A 13,842-nucleotide genomic window follows, 5' to 3' on the forward strand; every position below is an offset into this window, starting at 1 on the left:
AAGTTAATATTTAATAACGGGGGCTATGTGCACCGTGCACCACTTACTTGTGCGGCATCATTATTATTAGAGTGTTGTTAGGTGCACCCAGCATTCTTTGAAAATGGCCAAATTATTCCTGTCTTCTTTCTCCCTTTATGGATCAAGTTGATTCGTAAAAGACTCACGATCAACTTGATCCATAAGTCTTAAAAATCAACTTACAAATCAACTTGATCTGTAAGAAGCTTATGGATCAAGTTGATTTGTAAAAGACTTACGGATCAACTTAATCCGTAAGTCTTAAAAATCAAAATCAACTTGTGGATCAAGTTAATTCGCAAGCTTTTTACGGATCAAGTTGATCCGTAAGTCACTTGCGGATCAACTTGATCCGTAAGAAGCTTGCGGATCAACTAAAATCTATGTGGATCAAACTCATTGCATATGCGGATCAACTTGTGGGTGCACAAAAACATTTTTAAAAATACACAAGAGTATTTTTGCCTTTTCACATTAAGTGTTGGGTGTACCTATTAACAATTTAACGATAAATATTAAGTTTTTAAAAACTAGTCAATACTTTTAAGGAATCAAAGTAACATGATAATTTAAATTGTACACTAATTCTGTTTTAAAGAAATAAAAAAAATTAAACGGTTTTCATTAAAATAATAAAAAAAATCAACACTTAGTTTATTCTTAAGTTATCCTTTTACAAGAAAAATATAAAATGTATTTGGTCAATAAAAGCATTTGATTATCTCAAATTATCAAGGTAGAGGATAGGGTTAAATTATAATTTTAATCCTCTTTTAATTCTTAATTTTTAATTTTACTCCGTTTATCTTTCTTTTGTGATGACGTTAATTTTCAGATTTTAGAAAATTCATTATTCCGATCCAATCTTCAAATTTGTTTATGTTTATTTCTTTTTTAATTAATTAATTTTTTTAAGTGTTAAATGATAATTTCCACTTTCACTTGACCCATCATTAATTTAAATGAACAACGTATAGCAAAATTAAATATTAAACCAAGGTTTTGGAGAAACTAAATCATAGAAGAAAAATACAAGACTAAAATCATAAACTAACGTATCTTCTGAGGTCGAAGTCCTTTTCAGGAATCAACGCCATGCGCTAAGGACAACTATTTCGAAATTGGCTTTTCAATGACATTTGGCAAAAGTTTCCGACAAGGACAGACTACGTAACTAAAAAAAAACAATTAAAATGTTATTTTTCAGAGTGTTTACTGCTCACATTTTATTATTGTTAAATAATTGTCTGGGACCCTGGGTGCAATTCGGTGAAGGGAGTCATTGCTAGCCTGCATAGCGCATGAACACATTGAACTTGAAACCAAGAAAATACCGAGACTTCACAGATGAACAATATTACCGTGGCCACAAAATCTCAACATGACAGATGAACAGTCAAACTAACTACATGCTCACCAATACTCAAAACTAAAAGAATGGTGATTAGATTTAAATGATCTCCAAGAACATAGCACATCTTCAATTCTTCGCGTCAAAAAACAATGTCAGTGCAGCTATGTTCTCAATCAGGAAGAATTTGCTCACTGTCAGCATCTACCTCGGTCTCAACCTTAGGCTTTGAACGAGCCTGGCCTGCTCCAGGGGCCTGCCTCTTCTTGATCCCACTCACTACATCATCAATCCGCAGAAGCATGCAAGCAGCTTCAATGGCAGTCTTAAATGTTTGTGCTTTCACATTGTAAGCATCCCAGATCTAAAATCATTATAACAAACATCTTAGTATTCATCCAATCATCTATGCTTATCAAAGTAATCATAGAAACAAGACAGAGAATGTAAATCTTGTATTAGGTGGGGGAGGGAAGCAATGGGAAATTAAATAAAAAGGATTTTTTTTTCACTCTGTTATGTCTTCTGGGAATACCTGAAACGTGTCAAGATTCAATTCTAAATAATATGACTAACTTTGGTGGGCAAAATGGTAATTGATGGATTTGGCAATCATTTGCATGATTTACAAATAAAAGAAAATAAAAGCACCTTGCACTCTTTCATGTCAGTGATGTCACCAGTATTTCCATTTATGCCCATCCATGCATTTTCTCCATTTGCATGCTACAATTCCAAAAACACAATGTCAAACATAATCAGAGAAAGAATCATCCGCAACTGTAACAGAAAAAATTCTTACTTTTCCTTGTAGTGCAGTCATAGTGCGGATCACATTTACTCCACAATTTTGTGCCAAAGTACGGGGGATTGCCTCAAAAGCAATGGCAGCAGCTTCATAAGGCCACTGTTCATCAACAAGAACATGAACATGAAAATGAGAATCAATGTAAGCTACTGCCATGAGACAATAATAGAACTAGTAGGCAAAGTACAGACAATGAGTATTACACTCACCTTCTGTATACCTTGAACAGATGAACTCTTCTGCTTCAGTGTTGCTGATATAGTCAACTCAGTAGCACCTCCTCCAGGAACAAGTTTTGAATTTTTTATTATGTTCCTTGCTACAGACATGGCATCCTGTCATGGGAAAAACTTCAGAAAGCAATGATCAAATCCACAAGCTCTGGGTAGAAATCAACACTTTACCTGGAGGTTTCTTTCAACTTCATTTAGGAGATCCTTGCTAGCACCCCTCAATAGTACAGTGCAAGCCTTGGGGTCCTTGCATTCAACAATAAATGCAAAAAACTCATCTCCAATCTTCTTAACTTCAAATAACCCAGCACCAGTACCAACATCAGACTCCTGTAATTCATCCGGTCTGTTCACAATAACAGCACCACATGCTTTGGCAATTCTATTATTATCAGTTTTTCTCAGCCTTCTGATTGCACTAACTCCATGCTTACTGAGAAAATGGCATGCCAAATCATTAAGTCCTTTCTCTGTAATCACCAAATCTGGTTTAAACTTCAATATCTGCATGCAGAGCTCCTCAATGTATTCTTCTTCCATCCTCAACAAGAGACTCCAGTCTTCTTCTTTAAGCATTTCAGCATTTGTTTGATTTTCACCCTTTTTATACTCAAGGGGACAATCAAGAAGAATGATACGCGGATTAACAATCTTTCTTTTCATTTTGCCAGGGGCAACTACATCTTTGTTTATCATAACTCCTTTAAGAACTCTTGAATCCTCCAGCTGCCCACCAGGTACCTTCTCAACCTTAATATAATTTTTAATATCTACATCTCTCAAACCTAGGCCAAGATCAATATCTACTGTGGTAGTAGCATCAATAGCTAAATCCTGAAAGTTAACCAAAGTGGAATATGTAAAATATAATTAAACAGATAAAAAAGTGTTAACCTGTTGCATAAAAACTACAATAATCATTTACATTCAGTCGCATAAAATTATAATCCTATTCACTGATAGAAAATGACAAGGCTAAAGATGAAAAGAAGAGCAGAAATAATCCAAACATTTTGATACTCCTTTATTTGTTACATTTGCATGTATCTAGACAAATTTTATACAAAGAAAATACACTAGACCACCAGAGCTATGAATGTATAAGTAAGGCACCTCAATTATTCAATAGGCCCACCAAATAATTATATGAAGATAACATGAACAAATTGTATTTATAAAATTAGCAAATGAACTCAAGTTTGTGTAGAAAATTTTCATTTCAGATTAAAGAAACTATATGCTTGACAACTTGCAACACCTTCATACATTTTCCTTTCAAGTAACACTAAAAGGATTATGCCAATTTATTTAGGGTAAGGTTATGTACATCAAATTCCCCAACCCCAAGTAGGTGGGAGACTCATGCAGTGAATTTTCACAAGTCAGAATGAAGATAAAAGAAAAAAGAAGACAAATTTGAAATTTAAAAATCTTGCCCATGCAGTAGAGGATACTCACAGCAACTAAATCCCCAAATTGACTAGTGAATTTGGTACCTATGCAGCTTTTGACTATCCCCAGCATTGTACCTCCTGCAGTTTTATTCATGTTAAGACTGTGTCAAAGAAGAAACTAAATATCAGTAGTTATGTATATATATAAGGATTTACTAACTTATACACCTATTTTTTAGCATGAGTGCGTTAACAAGCTATAACTAAAGATTGTCTTAAAATGCACCAATGGTGTAACTTGCTAACGCACACTAAAAAATAGGAGTGTATACGTTAGCAAATGCTAGTGGGGTTTGCTAACGTACACATTCCTATTTTTTTAGTATGAGTGCATCAACAAGCTATAACTATTGAAGTTGTTGTTTGATAATGTTTTATATTTCTAGCTTGTTGTAGAAGCTTGTAGAAGCTCTTAGAAGCTGTCCTGTAATCTGTCACCATAGGCTAGGCTGCAGCCTTCATCATGAGCTATTTTTTTTTCTCTCTGTCAATTCTCATGTATGTATGTGTATATATATATATATATATATATATATATATATATATATATATCAGCAAACTAAGGCTGAGGATCCTTTTTGTGTGCATATTTTCATACTCAAACATTTCAAGATTGTCTTAAAATACACCAATGGTTAGCTTGCTAACGCACTCAGTGCGTACATTAGCAAATCTCATATATACACAATATTGATGAGTCCCATTAGATGCAATAACCCCAAAAAGTTGATAGCAAATCTATCGAACATGAAGTCAAGAAGCTCAATCTAGCAATCCCCCTCTGGTAGGTAAAAAGGCTGTACTGATGTTTATAAGCCTTTAAGCCACATCAACTAAGCCATTTTGTTATGCAAGTATCATCTTAAAATAACAGAGGCACTGACTCACCAAATCAATAATAAAACAATGCCAATTTGTTAACAGTGCAATTTTATTGTATATCCATGGCCTTCCTAATAATTATTTATTACAAATTGCTAGAGGATTCCAGTAAACTCAATTTCATTACTCTATCAGGAAGGTCCTTAAAATTATCAGGTCCCAACTCTCAAACTATTTAAACAGCCTCCTACTTGGACACTTTTGCTACAAACCAGCACAGTATATTATTGAAAAGGCTCAGCTCATTGTAAATTTCTGCAAATCATAAGGAATAAGAAAAGGATGTTACCCTCCTGCACTCCTAAAAAATGAGAAGAATAAAAAGAAAAAGAGAAATAGCAACAAAACTTACGATCATTGGCATCAACGGGCATAGCAATTTTGTCAAGGACAGCAATGGCATCCTCCAAAGCTTTGTCATAAGCTGCAGATAACATTATTATAAAAGTCATCGTATACAATCTGATATCCTTTTAGAAAAGAAAAGAACCATTGATTAATACTTATAGACAGATTACCTCGGCAAATAACTGTAGGATGATAATTCTTATCTATGAGTGCTTCAGCAACATGAAGCATCTCACCAGCTGCAAGGGGGGAGACAACATATAGCCCAATAAATCAAATAAAGATCTGTCCCTCCATTAAGTACACAACAAAATCTAGCATCATCAATCAAGAGCCATGTCTTGTTACCAAACCATGCAAAATACAGCAAAACTGATCGGTGGAATATTCATCCTTCAGTTTCAATTTCATAATAAAATTATCAATCATATTTAAAAGAAAATTTCGGGAATAGGATGGCAAAAGGTATAGAATTAGATGAAGATTCAATATTAAAAAAGAAAGCATCTACAATTCTACATATGCTCAAAACATACCAAGAATGATGACAGACGTTGTTCCATCTCCAACTTCTTCATCTTGGGTGCGACTCAATTCAATCATAGACTGCATCCATCCAAATAATATAGCAGTATTAGAAAATTGCACACCAAACAGCAATTAAACCTTAAAAAGTCAATGCATAGAAAGAAAGCCATGGTTTCACAAAAGAAATGATCAAGACAGTAATATATATCAATATTTATGCATGGCAAGAAAATATCAAAGAAGTGGAGCAAGAGTGATAAGCCATGCCTTTGCAGCAGGATGAGCAAGATCTATTTCACGCAAGATAGCATTTCCATCATTTGTCACCACAATGCCTATTAATTACAAGGAAATTGGGTGTCAGAACCTATACTTAATGCTCCTGCACAGTCCAGAAACAATGTTTACTAAAGAAATAACGTTTTTCTGGTTGCAATAACCTCCTCCACCCACACACACAAAAAAAAAAAAAACTTTCCCAGCCATTGTAGTCATAACTCGGGAAATATTTTTCTTTTCACAAGTAAATATTAAAGGGTATGATTCACAAGAATCATCAATAACTAAGTTACAAAATAATTTAAAAGATAAATACACTAACCTCCTGAAGCATCAAGTAGCATTTTTAACATGGACCTGGGTCCCAAGGTTGTACGAATTATATCAGCAACAGCCTGATAGACATCAATCATATTAGAAGCGTCAAATGAAGAGCACTAGAGAATGGACAAGAAGATGAACTAAATGACTGAATGGATTCAATGTGCTGTTTGGTTTAAATTTTTTCCATTAATACATAATTACATACATTGCAATGTTTATTTTTTTTAATACCTGGCACATCAATGGACACATAGCCCTCTCAAAAAAGGAGGAAACAAAAAGATACTATAACTACTTTAGAATTATACATACAAAACATGAAGAGTTCATCCCAAATATAAGGGCACAGTTAAGAATGCACAAAATTTTGAAACAGAACCTTGGAAAAATTAACTAACCAAAGAAAATGGGGGTATTTACACATTTTCCAACATACGTTCAGAACAACTAGGAAGTCACCCTGTCAAATTTCATTGTCTGATGATTACAGACCCTTCTCCTAAATGTGAGATAAGCTTGCATTATGATTTTTTTTTCTCAAAAGGTTAGTCATCTCTCTTCATGAGTTTCTAAATTCTATTCTTCAATAACGATGGTTGAATTACATATATAGATATAAAATTTTAATTAAAAAGAAGGACCAAACATGCCACTTCACAAACTCTAATGTACTATAGAGTATGACCAACTATATCTTTTAGAGAAAGATAAAATTGAAACTTAAACAGCTACTTCCCCTTAAGGAGTAAGAACAACTGGCAGAAATCAAATCACTGTATGAAGCCTTTCTGTTATGACAGGGCTTTGGATTCTGCCATTGGAAATTATGAGAACTTGGAGGGTGAAAATGGAATACCAGCAGGAACTAAGCAAGGTAGTGGGGCCTTCCTAGGCTGTGAACTAGGCACTAAGGCAAGGCCAACTGGCCAAGCACTTGGACCAGTACGTGAAGAAATACGAAAGCAAACCAGAAGATTTAGGAATCAGGCTGTGCATTTGATTTGCTTTTTCTGTTCACTGAAGAGTGGCTCTCTCTAGTCTGTCTCTTTTCTTGTCCATTTTCAGTTATCATTACCCTTTCCAGTAACAGGATAAAAGTTTTCCATATAAATTTCTTGGCTATCAGTGGTTCTTTAATCTAAATTAGAGAGGATTTGCCCCTTTGCTGTGGTGTAGCATTTTTATCTCTAGCACTATGTGCCATTACACTTTCTTATGTATGTCTCTATGTTCTAAACTCAGAAACTAAGTTTTCCTGAAAGGAGGAATCTCACAAAGTAAAATATCAAGAATACTATCATGCAAAAATCTAAACCAGCATCAGTGTAGTTAGTAGTTTGAAACAAGTCGTACCTTTGCTGCTTGAATATTAGCATGCTGCACCTTGCGTCCAGACTCACGTTTCAAAGAGTCCTCTGTCCAATTGCAAGCATTTTATAAGTGAATCAACACAAAACGGCAAGCTAAAAACGCACCAAATATAACCTGTATTAATTTATTCAACGAACAAAAAGAGGTGCAATAAATGCATGGAAGTTCAGTGGACCACAGAAAAAATGGAAAGTTTAAAAAAAAAAAATAATCGAAAGGAAACGGTACATTATTTGTCATTTACTCTGAAGACGTCCAACTTAAAAAAAAAATGAAGACATACATTGCTTCCAAATTGAAACCAAAATGGATCAATTCAATTATCTTGAAAACATTACAGTGCACGCATGTAATGGTAGATAATAAAAATGGCAGTGTTGTTGTGTTCTTATGCAAAATGAGATTATGAACAAAGCAAATAAATCCACGAGAAAGAAAGAGAGAAGTTACTGAGAACTAGAACCGGCGACTGCATGATTTCAAATTGTTAGAAACTGAAACGCTGCAAGGACACGATTTCAGTTAGAAGATTGAAGTCGGAGAAAGGTGTTGAAAAGAAGTATGAAGAAATGAGATGAGAAAGAAAAATGCAAGCGAGGTAGCTTACCTTGTAAGGAGCGCTGGCTAGGGTTTGAAGGAAAACGATGATTGGTTCAACACATAACAGGTTGGTGTACGTAACAACGTAACAGAGTGAGTGAGAGTCGAGTCTTCCGCCAAACTGTGCCACGGCCAAAATCCTCCAATACTTTCGCCTTTCTTTTCTCCAATTTATTTTTAGCAAAATTATACTAATGGGTATTTATCTTTTTTTCATTTTATTTTTACTATACTATAAGGAATGTTCGGTAGGAGTGAAATTTTTTTATGTCTGAAAATTATATTTTTGGAAATAATGAATCATGGTATTATGTTTTTTTAGAATGAATAAAATTTGTTTGGTTGATCATTCATAATATCATTTATGTAAGTTTCTTATAAATTAAAGAGTTAGATATATTTTTATTGATTATTTGAATTATTTATCATATTATATAATTTTAATTAAAAATAACAATATATTATTATTATGGTGAAAGAAAAATTAAACTCGTAAAAATAATATTCTCATCTCTTCCGTGGAAAAAAAATTCATGAAAACTAATTAAAGATATTATTAGGAAATATTTTTTCCCTCGAATGTTATATTTTAAAAATACATAATATCAAATATGAGAAATTAAATTTCCTTTATCAAATACCCCTTAAGCATAAAATATTTGAGTTTTACTAAACACTAATCTTTATTAAAAAACGTGACTACCTAATTTTAATGAAATTTCTCTTATGAACTCGTTTTGACATTATTTAAGAAATTTGAACTCAATTTCACTCAAACTAGTGTAATGTTATTTTTTTTATTTTATGTAAGCCTTTTATATTTATTTTGTACTAAAACTATCTTTTGTGCTTTAAAAGAGTTAAAATAATTTACAAACTTGTCACATATCATCCGATTATCTTAGAAATATGCTAACATGATCATTAAGTGAGTAGGTGAACTGAGAATGTGGCTTGTAACCTAATTTTGGCTGGTAACATATGTTTAAGTTTATTTAAATGATGTTATCATCAAAACAATTTCTTCTTCTTTTAGGATGTGTTTGGTTGAGAAGAGAGGGAGAAAAAATAAAGGAAAAACTATGAGTCCCATGGAAGACCAACACCTCCTACACTCTACATTAATTAAAAAAAAAAAGTGTGTGTGTGTGTCTCTCTCTCTATATATATATATATGTGTGTGTGTGTATGTATATTTCTATCCTCTCAATTTTCATCTTCTAAATCAAACACACCCTAAAAGTCAAAGTGGTTTAAGTGCTTGTATTTCGGTTCAATATTCTACCTTAAGTAAGGGTGTTAATGAACCAAATTAACTCAAAAATAATTCAAAACTCAAATATATAATCAACTCGTTGAATTTGGTTCATGAATCAAATGAGTTGAACTTGAGTTAAAAATGAACTCGTTAAATATATGAGTCAAACATGAGTTGCATATAGTTCAACTCATCTGGTTTATAAATCGGCTTGATATTTATATATATATACACATATAATTGATTTTATTTTATATATGCAGAGAGGTAAATTTTATTTATGAAAACTTTGGTTATAGTTGTTTTTTTTAGTCATACCTTGTAACCCTACAAATCTAATAGAATAAGTTTAGTTTTGTCTTTATTAAAAAAATTAAATAATCATTTTATCTAAAATATACTAATAAATTAAAATTTTGAAATGTATAGGATTTAAACAATTTGACTACTGGTTCATGTGATTCAAGCTAATGAGTTGCATCGAGCTATGGGAACTTGAATCAAGTCGAATTCGAGCTAAAAAAATTGATGTAAAGCTCAAGTTAAGTCTGACTCATTTCCAATATACTTGAAAGTATGACTTCATTGAGGATAGAAGCTTATTTACAAATCCGTTTATGAAGGAGAATAATCAACAAACAAAATAGTAGCATACATGAATGATTGCCACCATTGTGTTACTCAAGAATGAACTCACACTTGTACCAAACTTGGAAGGAAATTATGGAGGTGTAGGCATATCAATGTAGGTTTCAATCGTGGCCGATTCATTTTTTGTTTTGTTAGCATGGTTGGTTCATTATTGAGTTAGGACAATTTTTAAATGATGTTGATTAATAGATATTTATTTTGTCAAAATTCGTGTCATAGACAATGTTTATAATTAAGAGTGGGTATAAGATTGATTTGACTTGCCAAACTCGTGTTTTAGATGAATTGGATAAACCTAGTATAAGAAATAAATGGTCTTTATTTCAAAGTCTGGACTACAAAAGCCCATGGATAAATGGACCAGTCAACGGACCCAAATGGTAATTTGAAAAAAAAAATATATAATGATAAAAAAATATTTTTTAAAAGATGAAAGTTGTATAGAATTGGAATAAGAAAAAATTGACTTTATTTTTTAAACTATAACTTATCACACTAAAATATATCAATATTTTGAACATAAAATTTAATAATAACAACCTAAATTAAAGATCAAAATTTTAATACAACAAATTAACAATACTTGCACATTAAACTTAAGCGGATTACGTGAGTAGTCCATGAGTTTGCAATAAAGTCAATATAACTATGCGGATTTTTGAAATGAGACCTGTTATCCGCAAAGTCCACATGTTTAACGGATCAATCAATGAATTTGAATTAACATACTCACCCTTATTTGTAGTTTCTTTTAATGGTATTAAAAAGATGACTCTTCATGAAAGATATGTTTTAAATGGAATGATATGTTTTAAATGAAGATGACTCTTAAAAACACACTATATAACAAAATAAATGCATTTAATGTTTTAAAAATATAAAATGCATTAAATTCTTACCCTACAAAGGAACTGAGATAACAAAAAAAAAAAAGACACTAGCATAAAAAAATGAAGGAATTGAGATTATTAGTAACGGAGTCATAAGAAGATTTAAAATTATTTTTTATTTTCATTATTAAGTATCTTAATATATATACTATAAAAGTAGTGTCTTTGATAATTTCCTCCCACGAGTTTAAAAGTGTAATTATATGAATCAAAATACATCACATTAATTACACTTTATGTCTTAGTATTAATGAGTGAATTTTGAATACTCTTTCGATTTTTGATTATATTTAATATTTTGTATGAATATTAAAAAATATAATTAATTTGTTAAATTTTTAAAAAATATTAACTAATTTCTTAATATATTTTTTATCTCTCTAATTATTGACCATTTATTATTTATATGGAGTATTCTCTTTAATTATTAATTAAGGATAGTCTTAATATAAAAAAATATTTAATGTAATATTGGTTTTGTAAGATGATATATATTTTGAAATATATATTTTTTAAAACGTCATATAATTTAGAACGGAAAGAGTATTAATTTATAGAATTAAAGCTTCCACTGTTACCATAGCACCGTTTTGGAATTTAATTTCCCACTGTAAAAGCCAATGCATAGTTTGAAGACTAATTAATTCTCTATGAAAATGCTTTCAATGCGACGTTTGAGATAATTAAATTAGCTTTTGTCCTTTTCCCTCCCCACAACACAACATAAAACTTTTTGAATTACGCGTTCTTCCTTCTCCACAAATAAAACTCTTTGAATTTCAAATGAAGAATAAAAGAATAATTTAGAGACTGAAGCAATGATTTGGGAAAAAGTTCTTTATTTTATGCTAACCAAATCCTTAGTCATCCTTGCCTGTTATGGCAACTTCACTGTGTTCTAATTCTCTAACGTTGATCCCTGTATTTTTTTTTTTTAGTTTGGACAGGCAGACTTCATTTAGACTGTTTTGTTAATTGTAATTTGTAAGTAGGTAATCATAGATCTTTTTTTTCATTAAATAAAAATAGTTTTTTTCTCTTTAGAATTTAAGATAATTGTGAAATTGGTACCTAAAATTTATTTATTTATTTACTGCAGGTGTTTTTGCTATTTAGACAATGTAGAGTGATTCTCATTATAACAATCAGGGAAGTCAGCCATTTTTATTTCAAGAAACTTAAGATGAACGAAAGTAAGAAAGTCTTTTTTATTAATTTTAAATGTAATTGGTTACCTTATTTGCAGGTGACAAAAACTATATGTCCCAGAGCTTAAAGTAAGAAAGTCTTTTCTATTTTTGGTATACATGGATGAATAAGGTTAATTATGAATTACAATATAGTATAAAACTTGCGAAGAGAACCTAGAGCTTAATTCTTTTATTTTTCTTAATTCAAATGGAGAATATATGCTCTAGACCCAGTTTGAGATTGCTCTGGACTTTTGAGTTTGTATCATAATATCCAAAGTCAATAATTTGAAAGTTCCTCAGTAAAGGTGAGAAAAGGTTTTAAACACCTGTTTAAGATTTCAATCCTAATTGGGACTTATTTATATACCTTATTGTGTTTTTTTTACCTCTTTCAAGTGTTTGATTTGGTCTTTGTTTTCTTTTTTATTTCATTTAGGTACTATTCTATATAACAACGTGAATTCTCCATACCTGGTCATTCAAAAGGTTAGCTTTTGTTTCAATTTTATTGTGCAGTACATTTTTCCTTGCATTATTTTCTGCCTTTCATTGCTTATCCATACCCTGGTCATTCTCCACCTTCAGGGTTGCATGCATCTTTAAATACATTTTAAATTGAGGTTAAAATGAGGTAAGCCAATTTTATAAATATTTTGTTTTATGTTACTTATTGTTATCGTGATTGAATAACATTTTGTTTTTAAATTTTACTTAATTTTACATTTTGTTCATGCAATTGTTTGTTTCCATATGATTAATTAGTACTATATTTTCACTTAGCCCTTGTTAGTATTATATTTGGCAAATACATGAATCTGTATTCAAGTTTTTAAACAATAACTTGTAATAAGAATATAAGGACTAAGGGAAAGCAATGGAAAAGTTATAATATAAAAATTATAGAGAAATTACAGTTAAATTAATGAGGGATTGTTTATAGAGAATTAATCATATTATATTTATTCTAATTAATGAGGGAAAGTTAATTTTGGGAAAAAAAAGACATGCACCCAATTTGAGGGACTAAGGAACATAAAAAAAGCTTAAATATTTATTATATTATTCAATCACATTTAAGAATAATGTACTAAATGGGCCTTAAAATAACTGATGTTGACTTTGGATAACAAACACATCCCTTCTTTTTAAAGAGCATCTCTGGATTTGTTTACTCGATTCTTAAAAATAAGACTTTATTTTTACAAAGTTGTTGGTGAGGTAGACATGATGAGATAAGTGTAAGAATTGTTCTTATGCAAGTAATCATTGCTTGTGATTAAAAAAACAAATTTCAAGATTTGTAACTTAAAATCGAAAAAAAATCCAAAATCAGGGAAAATTTTGTATGTGTTGCCTAGAAGAAATAAAACCCATAATTAAAGAAACATTATACGTAAGGTTCTCATCGTTGAGGAAGAGCTTGTCAATATAATTGATTTTGAAGTTATTGAAGTCAAGGAGGATGATGTTGACGCCGAAGTTTTCAAAAATGAAATAACGAAATCTCCATGTAGAAGTTGTAGAAGTGTCAAACTAGTGGTGGAAGGAAAGAATGAGGTTGGTGATGCCAAAGGTGCATTAACAAATAACAATCAACCAAATCAAATCCGAGATAGAAGAAAGTGGCATGAGAAAGAGTAATATACCAAAT

At 31.3% G+C, this 13,842-nt stretch overlaps 1 protein-coding gene and 2 long non-coding RNA genes across 3 annotated transcripts; 2 read left to right on the plus strand and 1 right to left on the minus strand.

Moving 5' to 3' along the window:
- Positions 1–1,196: 1,196 nt before the first annotated feature.
- On the minus strand, positions 1,197–8,371 carry LOC114402473 (T-complex protein 1 subunit gamma-like). Its single transcript, XM_028365053.1, has 14 exons — positions 8,207–8,371; positions 8,050–8,101; positions 7,582–7,643; positions 6,227–6,299; positions 5,893–5,960; positions 5,634–5,703; positions 5,268–5,336; positions 5,102–5,173; positions 3,872–3,945; positions 2,585–3,247; positions 2,390–2,515; positions 2,175–2,279; positions 2,024–2,098; positions 1,197–1,736 (listed from the first exon to the last, which is right to left on the minus strand). The coding sequence occupies exons 2-14, from the start codon at positions 8,072–8,074 to the stop codon at positions 1,545–1,547; spliced, it is 1,674 nt and encodes a 557-aa protein (XP_028220854.1). The 5' UTR covers positions 8,075–8,101; positions 8,207–8,371; the 3' UTR covers positions 1,197–1,544.
- Positions 2,848–4,027, plus strand: LOC114402474. Its single transcript, XR_003664447.1, has 3 exons — positions 2,848–2,938; positions 3,085–3,150; positions 3,726–4,027. It is a non-coding gene; the product is annotated as an uncharacterized LOC114402474 (long non-coding RNA).
- A 3,399-nt stretch (positions 8,372–11,770) lies between the features above and the next one.
- Positions 11,771–12,812, plus strand: LOC114402336. Its single transcript, XR_003664416.1, has 3 exons — positions 11,771–11,990; positions 12,098–12,677; positions 12,777–12,812. It is a non-coding gene; the product is annotated as an uncharacterized LOC114402336 (long non-coding RNA).
- Positions 12,813–13,842: the final 1,030 nt, after the last annotated feature.

Source organism: Glycine soja, chromosome 20, assembly GCF_004193775.1.
Source record: "Glycine soja cultivar W05 chromosome 20, ASM419377v2, whole genome shotgun sequence".
Classification (NCBI taxonomy): domain Eukaryota; kingdom Viridiplantae; phylum Streptophyta; class Magnoliopsida; order Fabales; family Fabaceae; genus Glycine; species Glycine soja.

Excerpts from the sequence above, each read along its gene's own strand:
- LOC114402473 (XM_028365053.1), bottom strand. The coding sequence starts at position 8,074 with ATGCAGTCGCCGGTTCTAGTTCTCA. Across the intron at positions 5,704-5,892 it reads TTGCTCATCCTGCTGCAAAG|TCTATGATTGAATTGAGTCG; the intron begins GCATGGCTTATC and ends GGATGGATGCAG. Across the intron at positions 2,099-2,174 it reads TGACTGCACTACAAGGAAAA|CATGCAAATGGAGAAAATGC; the intron begins GTAAGAATTTTT and ends TTGGAATTGTAG.